This window comes from Argopecten irradians, chromosome 4 (assembly GCF_041381155.1).
Source record: "Argopecten irradians isolate NY chromosome 4, Ai_NY, whole genome shotgun sequence".
NCBI classification, from domain to species: domain Eukaryota; kingdom Metazoa; phylum Mollusca; class Bivalvia; order Pectinida; family Pectinidae; genus Argopecten; species Argopecten irradians.
Genome location: NC_091137.1, coordinates 48,723,062 through 48,737,229, shown reverse-complemented (window position 1 = coordinate 48,737,229; position 14,168 = coordinate 48,723,062). Strand labels below are relative to the sequence as shown.

The 14,168-nt window shown below is 35.3% G+C and overlaps 1 protein-coding gene across 6 annotated transcripts in view; it reads left to right on the top strand.

The window, feature by feature from the left end:
• Nucleotides 1–14,168, top strand: part of LOC138321895 (GTPase-activating Rap/Ran-GAP domain-like protein 3) — a 128,336-nt gene that overhangs the window by 94,343 nt on the left and 19,825 nt on the right. For all 6 annotated transcript variants that reach the window (XM_069265909.1, XM_069265908.1, XM_069265911.1 and 3 more), the window contains exons 2-10: nt 3,262–3,331; nt 5,342–5,422; nt 6,277–6,364; nt 7,035–7,153; nt 7,928–7,992; nt 8,256–8,346; nt 10,234–10,309; nt 11,207–11,305; nt 13,544–13,647. In XM_069265909.1, the coding sequence (XP_069122010.1) occupies nt 3,262–3,331; nt 5,342–5,422; nt 6,277–6,364; nt 7,035–7,153; nt 7,928–7,992; nt 8,256–8,346; nt 10,234–10,309; nt 11,207–11,305; nt 13,544–13,647 (793 nt within the window). The remainder of the gene's footprint in view (nt 1–3,261; nt 3,332–5,341; nt 5,423–6,276; nt 6,365–7,034; nt 7,154–7,927; nt 7,993–8,255; nt 8,347–10,233; nt 10,310–11,206; nt 11,306–13,543; nt 13,648–14,168) is intronic.

Genomic DNA, 14,168 nt, shown 5'->3' with positions numbered 1-14,168 from the left:
AATCTTTTGGTATTAAAAGATAAATACTTTAGTTATTAAAACATTATTCATTATTATATAAAGGTTATGTGAAAAATATAATTGGATAAAGCTCGTTTAACATTTAATGCAGCGATGCGCTCAATAGCTATTCCGCTCTAGTATCACAGGATAAATGCTCTATCAGGGTATTGTTACAGCTTATCAAAGTTTCCTGTGTATCTATCATTATATGTTGGTATACAAGGACAATCTCCCACTTTGTTGACGAAATGTCGTCTGATTCCCATACATGTCGTCTGATTCCAACACATGGCGTCTGATTCCCATACATGTCGTCTGATTCCCATACATGTCGTCTGATTCCAACACATGGCGTCTGATTCCCATACATGTCGTCTGATTCCCATACATGTCGTCTGATTCCCATACATGTCGTCTGATTCCAACACATGTAGTCTGATTCCCATACATGCCGTCTGATTCCAACACATGTAGTCTGATTCCCATACATGTCGTCTGATTCCCATACATGTCGTCTGATTCCCATACATGTCGTCTGATTCCCATACATGTAGTCTGATTCCCATACATGTCGTCTGATTCCCATACATGTCGTCTGATTCCAACACATGTAGTCTGATTCCCATACATGTCGTTTGATTCCAACACATGGCGTCTGATTCCAACACATGTAGTCTGATTCCCATACATGTCGTCTGATTCCCATACATGTCGTCTGATTCCCATACATGTCGTCTGATTACCATACCTGTAGTCTGATTCCCACACATGTAGTCTGATTCCCATACATGTCGTTTGATTCCCATACATGTCATTCCAACATGTCGTCTGATTCCAACACATGTAGTCTGATTCCCATACATGTCGTCTGATTCCCATACATGTCGTCTGATTCCCATACATGTCGTCTGATTACCATACCTGTAGTCTGATTCCCATGCATGTCGTCTGATTCCCACACATGTAGACTGATTACCAAACATGTCGGCTGATTCCCCACACATGTCGGCTGATTCCCCATACATGTCGTCTGATTCTCACGCATGTCGGCTGATTCCCCACACATGTCGTCTGATTCCCCACACATGTCGTCTGATTCCCCACACATGTCGAGTGATTCTCACGCATGTCGGCTGATTCCCCACACATGTCGTCTGATTCCCACACATGTCGGCTGATTCCCCACACATGTCGTCTGATTCCCCACACATGTCGTCTGATTCCCATACATGTCGTCTGATTCTCACGCATGTCGGCTGATTCCCCACACATGTCGTCTGATTCCCCACACATGTCGTCTGATTCTCACGCATGTCGGCTGATTCCCCACACATGTCGAGTGATTCTCACACATATCGCCTGATTCCCACAAATGTAGTCTGGTTCCCGTTGCTAGGGTTATATATAGAGATAGTTTCAGAAGATTCAGAATAAAAATGCGTTTATTGTGTCAATCGCTCATGAAAAGTGCTTCTGGTAAGATCTTCAACATTGCAATTGCTCCGTATTAACTACTTTTCCTCGTTGATCCTAATCGCTATTCTCAAATTTTAACAAAGGTTATAAAGCACATTAGTAGCACTTTTACATTATCATAGCATTTTTCAGTAGTAAACACTCCCTTAAATTGTGATTCTTATTGATAAAAATAAAGCATGTCCGTTTTGGACCAAAATACTTTTATTTTCTTACGTTTTAAACCTCCTGGGTGTTTTTGTATGGATATGCAAGGCGAGGCACGGAATCTTTAAATATCGAAAACTTTTGTTATTTCTGCGAACTACAGTGATTGTGGTATATGTTTACGTATGTTGTAAGTATGTACTTAATGCGCAGGTATCCGGTTTAACTAGCGTTTTGTTTCCTTTGTAAAGGACATCCTTCCTCGGTACGTGTCTGGCTCTGACCTACCTCATAAATAGCATACTCTGTTGATAAATTCGGTGAGATAAAACTTATACAACTCAGCAAAAATAACAAAAGATGACATACTGTAAAACAACCTTCTTTCGCGTGCGATTTGTTTTCGCGAATTTCGCGATCAAGGTAAACTCTTAAAAGTTTATCTCCGTGAATTGATATTTTCCCCAATTTTGCACAATTAAATTTAAAGGTATTTCCATTCTACTTTAATTTCGCGAAGCTTGATATCCGCAAAATTTTGAAACGAAGATAGCGAAATTCAGTAGCCAAGAATGAGAGTTTACAGTGTGTTTGTGAAACACGAATTTTGCGAGCAAATACGTGGGTGACTATTTTAAACGTTGCTCAAATACAATGAATTATGCATGTGGGCGGTATAACAAATATTTTACAATTTGCTGAAATAATTCATTTTATTCGCTTGATTTGCAACAGTATCATGAAATGGTAATCGAAGAGTTAATATATCTTTTATTTTGATGTGGGTTTTTTTGACATATCTTAGGAATCAAAAGTAATTTTTATCAATTTAATGACAAATGCGTGGATCAGTTAAATGTGATCACTAGAGTTTAAAAAAAAAGAAATTTCATCGCGTCAGTGACCTGATATCAATCGTGTTTGTCTTTGATGAGAAATAGAATGGGAAAAAATACAGCCCCCATATTAAAACTCGTCTTTTGTTATTAAGAAAAATAAATACGATTTCTATCTTATCTGTATCTCAAAATTGGTATAATTTGTTGTAGATTGATGTACAGATACGTATGAATTAGTTGCACATGTTTCTATTACTGTAAACCAACTAATTTTTCGCGTGCGATTCAATTTCTCATATTTCACGGAGAATCAAAAATCGCAGAAACAATTCTCCTCTGCGATACTGTTTTAAATAAGGTACAGTAGAGTCCAAGAAGTCTTAACCGCAAAATTAAATCTCCATGAAAACGCGAGATTAAGTCGCCGTGAACATTAGTTGGTTTACAATAACCAGTCATTAGACATGGTTATTTGGAGCCTTTGGTTTTGAAATAAATTTCTGCTGTTTCAGTACTTTATAGTTGTTATATTTCGCGGACGTAAAATTTCGCGATTTATTATTTGGAACTCGCTCAATCTGGGTTATTTTCTTAAATTACCACTGTACCGACAGGATATGATATACAAAATCATGATTTTAATGAAGATTGCGAGGTATAAACTTTTAGGAAGTTGAATGAATCCACGAATTTAGCGAAATCAAAGCCCCGCGAATATTAATAATTATACAGAACACTTTTTGGACCTTTTTGAGACGACTTTGAGGTAATGAATATATTTTTTTGTTTGTTTCAGTACCCCGGCTTCCGACCTATCTGTGAGAAGAGATGTATTCAGTCGTCGACATTACGGATCCGTAGAACTGGTAAGAAACACGTTTCTATTGTACTACCATCAATATCGATTAATACAGCAACCGAAGGCATGTGAGAAAACATTTATCACTGTTCGGCTGGCCAAGTTTATGTCCTATCAACCATTAACGTTATATAAGCATAGAAAGTGTCAAAGTTCCTTGTCCAGTGCTTGTAACCATACACGTGACTCTATCTGTCAAATAAACGAGGATACTCAATGTCTGCAAAAATCCGCAGTAAATTTGAATTCATCACAATATTATCGACTTTGTATGCCTTATCTATATATGAACACGTCGTATATCTGATTAGTTTTTCAGAAAAGCTGTACCCAGTATAACATGATACATGTCAGTCTGGGTACGTCTTGTAAATGTTGCAATTGTTTGTAAACGATCAATTTCCAATCTAGTTAAAGATTCTGTTCTGAACACAGTCCATCACTCGTTTTTATTAAGCGCCTCATTTATTTGACGACTTCTGTTTTTGCTGCTTTCGCCAAACCTGACTCCTATTAGTTCTCATTAAGATGGAAACTGTCTGATTGTGTTAAATTGATGTTTGGTTTTAGCTCAGGGTCGCGATTTGTCAGGCAACATGAGTGGGCAACCAGTAATCTAAGAGTGGGTCTGTATTGTAACGGAAGCAATCACCATCAGATCTCCGCTGATGGGGAACACATCTAATCTTTATTAACGTTATACATCATTTGTGGTGCTTTACCTAGACCTTCGTCTGGCCGGGCTATACGTCTCGGCATTATTTCGACTTACTCATTGTGTGCTATCATGGTACAATCCAAATTATTTCGTCAAGGTGAAATATATGATCAGGTGTAATAGTGATTTAAACACTGATTCCAAAAGCACGTCAGTAGGATGTAGAAGATTCGATCTGGTGTTTCTAGTTAACGAGATGCAGTATAGGTTCGATATAGAAAATGTTTGTTTGCTGTCGCGTTATCGGTCTTATCCCACTAGTGGCATGTTAACTTTGTCATGTGTTTATACAGAACATATATTGAATTAGACAGATATAATTGGTCATCTAAGTAGTTTGATTTAGCCATTAGAAAAATAAAATAAAATCACGTAAAATGCTGACACGAATATCACACTATGAATCGCGACTCTCGCTTGGAATTCTAACTTTATGCGGATTTGCTTTACCATGATTTTACGTACACAGGCAATATGTCTTTAGGTCAAATAGCTTTTGTAAATAAATAGTATAGCCCGCAAGCATTACGCAGGAACTTAGAGTCCGGTCCTTTGTTTGAAGCCGAGAACATATATTCTTCCAGAACACATGGTTCTATCGTTCACGATTATTTGTTATAAGCTATTCTGTCCATCTTTTTCGGTGAACACTTCGTCTTACTTAACCCATTAAGATTGTCGAATTTTTTGGTTTTGTTGGTAGTCATTTTCTTCTTTACAAAGAATTTGATTGAATGGTGCACATTCTCTCAAATACAACATATACTGTGGAAAAGGGAAATGTTTCTTTTCTGTTTTCTAAATTACTTGATAATATCCTTCTTATATGTCCCACGATCACATGTCATATTTTACGTTGAGTAAAACGTTCACTTCTCTAAGGAAGACTTTGGGCAATTCCATCTTACCTAGACACACCATTGTCTATAAAGCAGTTAGCTGTTTAGCACTCATCATTAAGGGAGTGGGACGACTGGTTTGCCCGTTGTCAGTATAATGACCAGATGGGGTTTGTGTTATTCGGTGTATTTAACAGTATGATTCAGTGATATTGTATTTTGATAATACCAGTCTTAACAATACTACATGTACTCATCACATTCATCATATACATTGTATTATGCAGAGGGGGTATCAGTAAATGACCTTAATATATACCGAACCGTTAAATCCATTTAAACCTAAACCAAGCTTAAGTGAAAAGTAGCAAAATATTGTATTAATACGCGTTTGATTTGATAACAATATCTCTATATATTCTGTAAAATGCAAATAAAAAAATGTTTGATCACATTGCAGTTAAGCACAGTAGATGGAGATCCGACGAACCAATGCGCAGGCAGGTTCCGGCTCGAGTCTGGGGAGAGAGACGGAGAAGAGGTAGCTATCATATCAGTTAAACACACTCTACAGAAGTGATCTTATACAAGTTCTTTCTGCACTTGTCATAATACGATTATTACATTGTTCTGCATTTTCCATTATCGTTTTGCGCTTAAATCTGATTACACCTATGTTACAAAAATCAATTTCTTTGGAAACTATCCGATCAAATGATGTTAACAAATGCTATTAGATCCTTATCTTTAAGCTTTGTTCTTTGTGTCACGATCGTTATCTCTGCTGTATTCGCAGATGAAATACATAAAAAATGAAATGATATATGACCACCTAAACTAAACGACTTACATATAATGATAATGATAAAAGTTATCAAATATTGATTGCTCAAAGATTAGAAAACTATCGAGTTTGCCACAGGCAGGGCTGGTAACCCAATACTTTAAGGTATTGCAAGATTTACAATAATCCCATGGCTATTTCAAGAGATCATTCCTTTATGCAATACAGACATTGATTTTGTAACAGAATTCGAAGCGTCCTGTCTTTGATTCCGTTATATATTGTTCAATGCGGAAACTGTAGCGACTTGATCCATAAATTCTCATTTATTCCAACCTTAACCCCGGTTACTTAAGTTACGGTCACATTGATATTAGAGATCGCCTGACATGCTGGTTTTTGTAATTAACTTCTTTTTCATTGACACTCTGTGCTCAATTATCGTTTGAATTGTGGGCTTGATATGAGATTTTCGCATTCGTTTTATATTTGTTTCCGTTTTCAATAAATCATTTTTTATAGAAAGGAGAAAAAATAATTAGAGCCTGTTGCACTTATTGATTTCAGATTGCAATGCTACATTTTTATTTTGATATTTCTCGTGTTAATAGCCAGTATCCAGCCCACTCAACAGCCCGATTCACCTGGAGAACCCAGAATTTCACACACGATGGTACTTTAAATACTTCCTTGGAAAATGTAAGTACCTTAGGTAACGCAATAGACAAATTGGAGATCTTGTATGACTATATAATATAGAAAATAAAAAAAAAATACCGAGTTCAACGATTTGATGTCCCTCGACGATCTAGGCGATTTGTATATTAAATTATTTAACGGAGTGTAGTTAAGTTCATATAATATAGCCACGATTGTAAGATTGTATTTATCACATAACTGCATGTAGTATAAATGGAAATAAATTTGTAGAGAAAACAACTTCCAATTTCGTTTCTCTATAAGAGGCGAAATCAAATTAGTTAGAATGTCACGTTCCCGTCTAGCAAAAAAACAATCGTGCGATGTTAAAATTCGATTGTGACGTCATTTTTTTGAAGGGTAGATTGTATATGGTTGTATATCGAATAAGGAGAGCAATAAATGTATGTAATTGAGTTTCGTTGTATTTACATTCATGTATCTGTAACAACATATAAGAAACGAAAGGTCTTCACCTGAAGCTTTTCATTTTCAATTAAATACTAGATCTACATGTCCTCACATTGATAGTAACGTATGCTAAGCATAACAACACTTCAAATGTACTAATAAAACTTAACATTAGCTTAAACGGAATGTGACGCACACTCCTCGCTTTGTCTGTCCTTGCATTTACTTAATTGTTGTGTTCCTTTATTTTGTCTTGCAGTACACCAGAATTATGCAGGCATGGACTCCGATAAAGAACCGTACCTATTGTCCGTCATTGTTACAGATGCGAACAATCACAACGTACCTCAATACCGAGCAGTTCTCTGGCAGAAGTCGGTGAGTATCTCAATACCGAGCAGTTCTCTGGCAGAAGTCGGTGAGTATCTCAGTACCGGGCAGTTCTCTGGCAGAAGTCGGTGAGTATATTATTACCGGGCAGTTCTCTGGCAGAAGTCGGTGAGTATCTCAGTACCGGGCAGTTCTCTGGCAGAAGTCGGTATGTTATTACCGGGCAGTTCTCTGGCAGAAGTTGGTGAGTATCTCAGTACCGGGCAGTTCTCTGGCAGAAGTTGGCAAGTATATCAGTACCGGGCAGTTCTCTGGCAGAAGTCGGCAAGTATCTCAGTACTGGGCAGATCTTTGACAGAAATCGGTGAGTATCTCAGTACTGGACAGTTCTCTGACAAAAGTCGGTGAGTATTTCATTGCCAGACAGATATTTGGTAAAAGTTGGTAAATATATTGTACAGGCAGTTTCTGACTGAAATCAGTAAGCTGCCATTAATTTAGCTGCGAAAGACCGCGCTCCATCCAAAATCCATATAGATTGACACTTTCTCTGGTATTTGTCTACTCATGGCTTTGACCAACGGTATTATACACTTTTGGTGATGCTACATATACATTATCTGTATCCATGATGTCACGAATGAATGATTTATAAGGAGAGACTTCCTCGTACTGTTAAATTAAACTCCTAAATAAAATTCGACCATACATATAGTCATTTTTATATTTTTGAGTTTGATGTTGAAAAGCACTAATTTCTCCTTCATAATTGATAAATATGAACGAAATATTGATCAATAAATGTTCAATCTGTCGTTTCAGGGGGCGAAAAGAATCTGTCTCCCGTACAATCCAAATAAACCGCAAACCGTGAAGGGGATTATCAGGTATGTTTGATTCCTATGAATTAAAATCACGAAAACTCTTGAAAAATGCATTAATATTCATGCGATGATTACAAGACAAGGTTATCCAATGCAAGGGGTACTTCAAACATACAGAACAAAGAATGCTGGTTAAAGAAGTAAAATTTGGAATAAAAAAAAACTGGAACACCCAATATTAAAATACTGCGAAAATGCACAATGGCGACTTCTCTATTCAATTTTGAACATATACTTATATTGCATTGTTTTTTTTTTCAATCCAGTCACTTTGATATTTCGCGGATAGACAAGGTGCCAAAAGAACTATTTGATCCAGATATTCAGAAAGAGTTACTTGTGTTAGAGGAACAAGAGGTATGTACGCCATCTTCAACTGATCTAACCTATAGCTTTATTATAACAGATCGGCAAAACATGCCTAGCAATTGCACTATGTAAAGTAAGTTTGACCTGTGTATTTATGATGTCTGAGCTATTGTAACTCATTAGATGTGTCTGACCTCTTGTACTTTATTGTTCTGACATGTATTGTGCTTAAACACCTAGCCTAACCCCCAAATCATATATCATGCCCGCCTGGACACATTGGTCTGCTGTTTAACGCGCCATACCCGATGCCCCAGACGAGGTTTGAAGCAGATGGTGATATCCTGGAGGAGTAATTGCTGTATTTCCTGCGACATCGATTTTAATATACAAAACATATATAGCACACAAAAGCACTGTTGTTATCGCGCCCTCTTTAGGTCCTTATCCGCCGCACCGCAAGCATTTCACAGTTCAATTTCCTCAGATCCCCGCTATATACAGCAGATGATGGCTGTTACCAACACTTAGCTACCCACGTTTGGCAGCCTATTTGTTGCCCAGTAAACCGTTCTAATTTCATCTGATGATGTCATATGTCTGATAAACATCATCGTTGATCTATGTGATCAAATTTAGACTAGATGCCACATATTGCTTACATTGAATTGCACAAACAATAATCACGTGTTCCACAATACTGCTAGGCTAAATTTTAGGTATGAATGTGTTACCTGTCATTTTAAATCTATATATATACATAACAAAATCTTCGATAAGATATAATCATGACAATTCTGTCAGCTTGACTTTGTACATTATCTACAAATACACTTTAATTAACGATGCCACTCCGAAGGTCAGAATAATTTCCCATCTTACTGGTGTGCAATTTCCCTGGCGTAATTCATTAAACGCACTTTGAGTTAAAGTCAACGTTCCAAAGAAAAACAAACAAGAATACATTAACAGTTCAATTGTTTTTTTGTTTTTTGAATATTTTATCTAACATATGCAAGTACCTTCATATTTTTCCAGTACACTTATTTTCGTGTCAATGTTTTGCGCTAAAAATTAAGATATGATTTTTTGTATCTCGATGAGGAAGCAATCTTTGCGATTGACCGAATTTAACATTTCGCCAACAAGCTAATTGATAAATATTAAGGACAGTAAAATCAGAGGATATACATATTAACCTGAATATCGATCAACACACACATATATGATAGCAGCATTTACGATACTCTAGGTTTTGAGTTTTTTGTTTCAAATTTGCATCGCATTCATTTGAAATGTCTGTTTTGCATTCAGGCTCTGGGCCCATTTTCACGAACACTCCATAACATTAAGGAATTTCTTAACAACATTCGAAATAGAAAGCAATAATACAGAAGTTAAGGGAAATCTTAAGTTAAGAAGCCGTCAAAAAATCTTTGATATTTTCCTATAGAGAATTTAAGTTAATCAATTGCTAAAATTAAAGGAGTGTTATGAAAGCCTTGAGTTAAAAACTACAATATTATTTACGGAAAGGAAAACCACCTGGCAGATCAGTAATTGAGACATATGTAAAGTCTGTTGGGCTATCTCTCTAACGCAAATAACTAGTTGAGGTTGAGAAAATTGTATTTGAGACATTCGCATTGTTGATAGCACTGCATTTGAAAACGTTTGAATTATTTCAAGGCCTTCATTTGAAACATTTAGATTGTTTTCCAAGCTCATAATGGAGACAATTGAACAATCAATGTTGCATTCGAAGAGTTTAATGAAACAACTTTCAAACCATCGAACGATCGCATAATGATACCTGAAAAACCGAATAATATTTTAGCTACATAGACGAATCAATGTGTAACTTTAGTCAACTCTCTAGAGTTTTCACAATATTTTGAATGCTTAATTGACTAATGATTTTTTTTTTAAATTCAGGGATCAGTAAATTTCAAATTCGGCGTGGTGTATGCCAAGGAGGGGCAATCTTGTGACGATGAATTCTATAGTAACGGTAGGTGTTGTAACTATCCCCATGTATTTCAGTAGCAACAAAGGATCTTACATGAGTGGCTATGTAATATACTTTATAAAATTTATCAAACGAGTTCAAATATTTGAAATGCCACGAGCCTTATATATCAATTTATTTAACGAGTTTGATAAATTTTATATTACCTTATCACGAGTGTAAGATTTATTCATCACATACCTTTTATTAATAGAAATATAAGTAAAAAATTTTAATTTTGTTTCGAAACAAAACAGTAGAAATCCGGCTCGGATGTAACTTTTCCGTCTGCTAAGACGAAATAATCATGCGACGTCATATAACGATTATTACGTCAAAACCACCTGTGACGTCATAATAGTGTAATTACACATGTATCTTACGATATTTATGATATGGTCATATGTCATGGCTAGACGGGCTAGTTATGTGATAAACATATTGTGACGATGTATTCTTTAGTAACAATTTGTGTTTTCAATACACTAGTGTATGTGATGGTAAATGTTATAACACCAGTAGGTAATTTAACTACGGTAACCACTTCCAATATCAACAGTACATGTATACCTTAATGAGCAGGATTAAGCCTAGAAATCAGAAAATTTTTCCCTCGCAATACGAACATTTTATACGAGCTTGTTCATTTGCTATTAGGAAGCAGTATGGCGTGAGTTCATCTGCATGAAACAATGCCAATTCAAAATACATTAAATGTTTTATGAGTTTGTGAAATAAGCTTACCATTCAAACGTCATTCGACGTGGATTAGGGCGTCACACCATTAGCCAGTTTACATGGTTTATGGAATTGACTGTGGAGAATGGCATCAGTACATATTTATCAATGAAACACTTCCATGTATTTTTATTGTTTGTTGTTTTGGTGTTTCGGTTACAGAACAAGGCAATGTAGCATTTGAAAAGTTTCTTCGACTTCTCGGAGAAAGAGTGAAGTTAAAAGGATGGGGTAAATTCAAGGCTGGATTAGACGTGAAATGTGAGTTAATACTATAAGAAGCAGAGAGTTTTACAACATTTTGTGATCCCGAGGGTAGATTATCCCTATCCTTCATATTAACGTAAGAAAGAGGTTTTTTTTTCATACCTCGACGTTTTATTGCAATTTTACTACTTTGATATTTCGGCATTTTGAAATGAATAATAAAAAACGCGACTGCAAGTCAATTCTCCATACATGAAAATTGCGTGATATTTTCAACGCAGATTCCGTTGTTTGTATTTTTAAAGTAATGTTAAAAATTTACCCAGAAAATAGTAATTTTGTTGACGTCATGACGACACGATGCTTTATTGCATGGGTAGCCATGCAATACAGCTTCAGGCGACATGAGTGTATTGCCCTAAATCAGCCAGTATTACACGTGTAAGTATTAGAAAAATGTATCTCCATATCATCTAGGAAATAAACAAAAGTTGTTAAGGTTCAAAAGATCATACCGACAATAATATTAATTTTTTTAATTGTTTCCACCTCAAGCTGTTGCTATGTGTTTTGTCCTCGTGGCGTAATGCTTTTATTTTATACTGCAACGTTATTTGTTTATAATCGAAATATACTATGATAAATGATACTGAAATATTAGTATAATTAAATATTTTGCATTTTAAAATATCAGTTCAGGCGTGTTAAATTTAACACAACAATATTACCTTAGAATACACTCAAATGACTAGGTATTAGTTTTAATATTAGGTTAGGATACAGTTAAGTGACTGGGTATTAGTTTTAATATTAGGTTAGGATACAGTTAAGTGACTGGGTATTAGTTTTAATATTAGGTTAGAATACATTTAAGTGACTGGGTATTAGTTTTAATATTAGGTTAGAATACACTTAAATGACTGGGTATTAGTTTTAATATTAGGTTAGGATACATTTAAGTGACTGGGTATTAGGTTTAATATTAGGTTAGGATACAGTTAAGTGACTGGGTATTAAGTCTGATATTAGTTCAGGATACATTTAAGTGACTGGGTATTAGGTTTAATATTAGGTTAGGATACATTTAAGTGACTGTGTATTAGGTTAGGATATTATGGTTAGGATACATTTAAGTGACTGTGTATTAATTTTGAAATTAGGTTAGGATAAGGTTATGTGACTGGGTATTATGTTTGATATTAGGTTAGAATTAGATTAAGTGACTGCGTATTAAGTTTTATATCAGGTTAGAATAAGGTTATGTGACTGGGTATTAAGTTTGATATTAGGTTAGAATAAGGTTATGTGACTGGGTAATAAGTTTAATATTAGGTTAGGATACAATTAAGTGACTGGGTATTAGGTTTGATATTAGGTTAGAATAAAGTTCAGTGACTGTCGTGCAGGAATGAATTCCTGTTAAGAAATGCTTAGAGCCTAAATATGTTGACCAAATGCATCTTCGCTTCTGAAAATGGAACTGGATGTCAATTTAATTATTACCACACACATCTGTCAGAGGTTCAATTAATCACAAACCGGATGATGCTAATCGTAGTCGTTTTGTTTGTTAGTTTGCTTGTTTTGTTTTTAATATATTTCCACATTTCACTAACTAAAGTCGAGTATTTTTACACGACTGAAATGAATTGTAACGTAAGTATTAACTAAGTGGTAAAATATTGAAGATGTCATTTGCACCACGGTTACATCTAATATCTAAATACATGTATATCTTTAAACCTATCGTTTTAAGTTTAAGTGATAATTGCATGTAGGTCATATGCTTGTCTATGCCCTATAAATTTAAGATGAACCGAATCAACAGAGTGACTATTAGCAATTAATTACCTGGTGGAACGTCATATCGATTTGTGTGTTGACTGTCAACATGGGCATGCCAATGTGAACAGTATTGTTCTTACACACTGGTTTTATATAAACAGAGTGAGAGAGAGTTCATTATTTTGTCATGTTTCCCCGTTTGATATCTTTCTTTTTAAGAAGTTAAAATATTGTTTGAGTGACAAAAACGAAACAAAGCAATTTGTTTATACTGTCTATTTCTGTGATTGGCAGCTGATTCTACTGGCAATGAATCTGTTTATACTGTCCATTTTTGTCCTAAACAGCTGATTCTACTGGCAATGAATCTGTTTATACTGTCCATTTTTGTCCTGTACAGCTGACTCTACCGGCAATGAATTTGTTTATACTGTCCATTTTTGTCCTAAACAGCTGATTCTACTGGCGATAATTTGTTTATACTGTGTTATTTTATCATTTAAACAGCTGATTCTACTGGCGATGAATCGGTTTATACTGTCTACGAAGGGCACGAAATCATGTTTCATGCATCCACACTACTTCCACATTCCAAGGAAAATAAACAGCAGGCAAGTATTCAAAAATAAACAATGAACAGCGACGCATTAATTTGCTAGAATCATGTGATAGTACAACACTATGTTATTGTACGAGAATTCATGGTATCATTATATGAAATGGATGATACATTGCTGCGTATTCGATGGTTACTATACCGAGTATTGCCGTGATATATGCTTAATATCGTAGATGCCTAAAGCCATTCATAGAGGCGAAAGAGAATAAAATATAGTCAAGCCATTTTGATGCGCATAACTGTCAGTGTAAGATTGGGTAGCAATAACTTACAATCAGAGAGACAAAATCAATGATTTGAAAAAAAACCAAAACATTTAGGAAAACATATCAATACTAAAACACATTAGAATGGTATGTACTCGATCATTTTTTGACAGCAGTTTCACAAACAGTCTGAAAGGATTTTAACATTTTCTCATTCTTTATATGATGAATACAAAACAGGCTAAACTTGTGATGTATCGCCAAACATTTATCTATCTGTGATAAAATGTAATCGATGTAAGACATT